At 71.2% G+C, this 3115-nt stretch overlaps 1 protein-coding gene across 1 annotated transcript; it reads left to right on the plus strand.

Moving 5' to 3' along the window:
* Window positions 1-2416: 2416 nt before the first annotated feature.
* Window positions 2417-3113, plus strand: CDC42EP4 (CDC42 effector protein 4; the record flags this gene model as incomplete). Its single annotated transcript, XM_026036863.1, has 1 exon — window positions 2417-3113. A coding segment is annotated over exon 1 (678 nt), but the record flags the coding sequence as incomplete, so codon positions are not given.
* Window positions 3114-3115: the final 2 nt, after the last annotated feature.

Raw genomic sequence — 3115 nt, forward strand, 5'->3', positions numbered from 1 at the left:
GCCGGGACCGGCCGGGCCGGCCGGGATGCTTCCGCGTGGCGCCGGGCGCACCGTGGGAGCGCGCCCGGACCCGGCCGCCTTCTGGCTGCGCTGGCGTCGTCAGCTGCCAGGGCCTGTGGTGCCGTGGGGCGGCTGGTGCTGAACGGGCTGCGGCTGCAGGGAGCCCCAGGAATGCTGAATGGATGGACGGGAGAGCAGCGGTGTTGGCCATGGGGGCTGCAAGCCCGGCCCCGCTGCTCCTGCCCACACGGGAGGTGGCCAAACTGGGGAGCTGGTGGTGGTCCCAAGGAGAGGCGCAGGCGGGAGCGGGTCCGGCCCCCAGCGCTGTCTGTGGGCCGCGAGGCTGCAAAGCCACCGCTCGGGTTTCCCCGTGGCGCTTGGGACGCGCTGGCGGGCGGCTGGGCCGTCCTGCTTTCCTTTGTGAAAGGCCGTGCTGTGAATGTCACCGGATCCGCACCCGACGCGCCAAGGAAAGACGGCTCTGTGCCGTTGCCCCGGGAGGTGCCCGAGGGCAGGGGGGCTGCGCAGGGGCCTCCTCCCATGTCCCCCCGTGCACCTATGGGGTGGATTGGGTGCTAAGAGCTGCCAACAGGAGGGTTGAGTGCCGCGAATGGGGGGCTCGTGGAGGGTGTTCGGGGGCCACGGCAGCGCGCGGAGCACTCGGGTAGCGCTGCAACCTCCCGCTGGCCCCTCCGCGAGGCTTGCAAAGTATCTCGCAAGCAGCGAACTTGGCTCCGAAATCTAAATAGAGGGAGGGACAGTCCCCAGATGGCCTCGCTCAGCAGCGCCGTTGCCTCGCCCGGCAGGGGAGCTCGCCGGGAGCGTTTGCTTTATGTGAAAGCAAAGGCGGCAGGAATGCCAGCCTGAAAGGAGAGCTTGCAAAGGGAAAATGCCCGTGGCACCGGGCGGGCGCATGCGCGCGGCCCGCGTGGGAACCTGGCAGGGGCCGGGCCCGCTCCCCCCGGCTCATTGTGCGCGGACAAATGGAGAGGGCCGGCGAGGGAGGGGAGAGCTGCCCGGCTGCGCTCGAGGCGCCCGAGCCGCCGGAGCGCCCAGCGCGCAGAGCTGCTGCTGCCGCCCGGGAGGTAACGGCCATCGGAGCGTTCTGGGGGGCCCCGTGCCCTGCGGAGCGGCTCTTTTCCTGCGCCCGGCTCGTTCCGGGGAAGCTGCAAGGCGGGAAGCTGGGGAGCGCGGGCGCGCGGTGCCAGGAGCTGCTTGGGGCCGGGAGCAGCACCGGGAGGAGCGCGGAGAGGAGCCAAGTGCCAGGACTTTGCTCCCGTGCGGGTCGGAGTCCAGCCTGCCCGAGGCTCCGCTGGAGGAGACGCAAGACGGCCGACGTGCCCAGGGCAGGTTTGGGAAGGGGGTGCTGCAAGGTGCCCGCCGTGCGCGGGGCTGTGTGCGCTGGCTGCAGGAGCTCGTCCACAGCTTGTCCTCAGCTCTGCTGCCCGCGCTGGCAGCAGGAGCTCTCAATTCCTGCCTGTCCTGGATGCCTCGACATCCCTCAGCACTTGCGTGCAGCTCCTCTGCAGGGAGCAGGATGGGGCGCAGGGTGCTGGGACCGCAGCAGGGCCGTGTCCCCTTGTCCCCAGGCAGGGTGAGTGGGTCCCGGCAGGGCAGGCGCTGCTGTCCGTCCGTCCATCCGTCCGTCCCGCGGCGGCCCCGTGCACCGCAGCCGGCCCGGCGGTGCCTCCCGGGGGCTCCTCGCACACTTCCTGCCGTCTGGTTCCAATTGCTGCTGGCGGCCGCTCCTCCCTGCGCTCCGGCGATTAAACACCCAAAAAATCCCAGGCATCCGCTCGGCGCTGGGCTGCGTGCGGCCGGGACCCTCTGCGGGTCCCCCCCGGTGTCCGTCCTGCTGCTCCGCTGAGCCGGGCAGCAGGGCTGCCCGTGAGCCCCGGTGCTGGGGGCGTCTCATGGGGTGGGCTGGGGGCTGCTGTCCCCATCGCTGCGGAGCCAGCCGGGATTGGTGACGCGGAGCCGCGCCAAGGCAGGAGCCTGCGCTCGCTGCTGGGGTTTCATCCCGGGGGGCCTGGGGGCTGCCTCGCTGCACCCCAGGACACAGCCTGTGTGTCTGTGTGTCCCGCGGTCTGCGGGGGGCTCGGGGAGGTCTGGGGACCGTCCTCCTGAGGGCCATGCCTGGGTCTGGATGGGAAGAGCCTTTTGCGGCGGGGAAGGAGAAAGGATGCCAGGCTGCGAATGCAGCACTGCATGCATGTGTGCATGAATGCATGTGTGCATGCATGCGTGTGGCTGTGCATGCGTGTGGCTGTGCATGCATGTATTCTGCAGCCTTGCCCATCCGAAGTGCCATCTGCAGGGCCTTGTCGCTCGCTGGTCCCGGAGCTTGACCGTGTCCCTCTTTCCTCTCCCGCAGGATTGACCGGTGCCCGGAGGCCGCGGCCGTGCCGCGCGGGGCCCCGCTCGCGCCCGCCACCATGCCCATCCTCAAGCAGCTCGTCTCCAACTCGGCCCACTCCAAGCGGCGCTCGCGGGCCGACCTGACGGCCGAGATGATCAGTGCGCCGCTGGGGGACTTCCGCCACACCATGCACGTGGGCCGCGCCGGGGACGCCTTCGGGGACACGTCCTTCCTCACGAGCAAGGCGGGCGAGCCGGAGGGCGCCGAGGAGCCGGGCGCCTCCAAGCCGGGGCTGCTGTCGCGCCGCTTCCGCAGCAGCAAGCGCTCGCAGTCGGTGACGCGGGGCGACCGGCGCGACATGCTGGGCTCGCTGCGGGACTCGGCGCTCTTCGTCAAGAACGCCGTGTCGCTGCCGCAGCTCAACGAGAAGGATGCGGAGCGCGGCGCGGCGCCGCTGCCCAAGAGCCTCTCCTCCAGCCCCGTCAAGAAGCCGCCCGAGGAGAGCAGCCCCGAGGAGGCGGCGCGGCCCAACGGGGCGGCCGCCCGCCCGCCGAGCCCCCCCGGCCTGGACGAGCGCGACTTTGGGGACATCGCCGAGCTGCCCGTGGTGGCGGCGGCGGCGCGCGGCGGGGCGGGCATGAAGCACGCCGAGTCCATCATGTCCTTCCACATCGACCTGGGGCCCTCCATGCTCGGCGACGTGCTCAGCATCATGGATAAGGAGCAGTGGGAGCAGGACGAGGAGGAGGAGGAGGA

This window comes from Nothoprocta perdicaria, unplaced genomic scaffold, assembly GCF_003342845.1.
Source record: "Nothoprocta perdicaria isolate Ctin4 unplaced genomic scaffold, notPer1 scaffold_187, whole genome shotgun sequence".
Taxonomy (NCBI): Eukaryota; Metazoa; Chordata; class Aves; order Tinamiformes; family Tinamidae; genus Nothoprocta; species Nothoprocta perdicaria.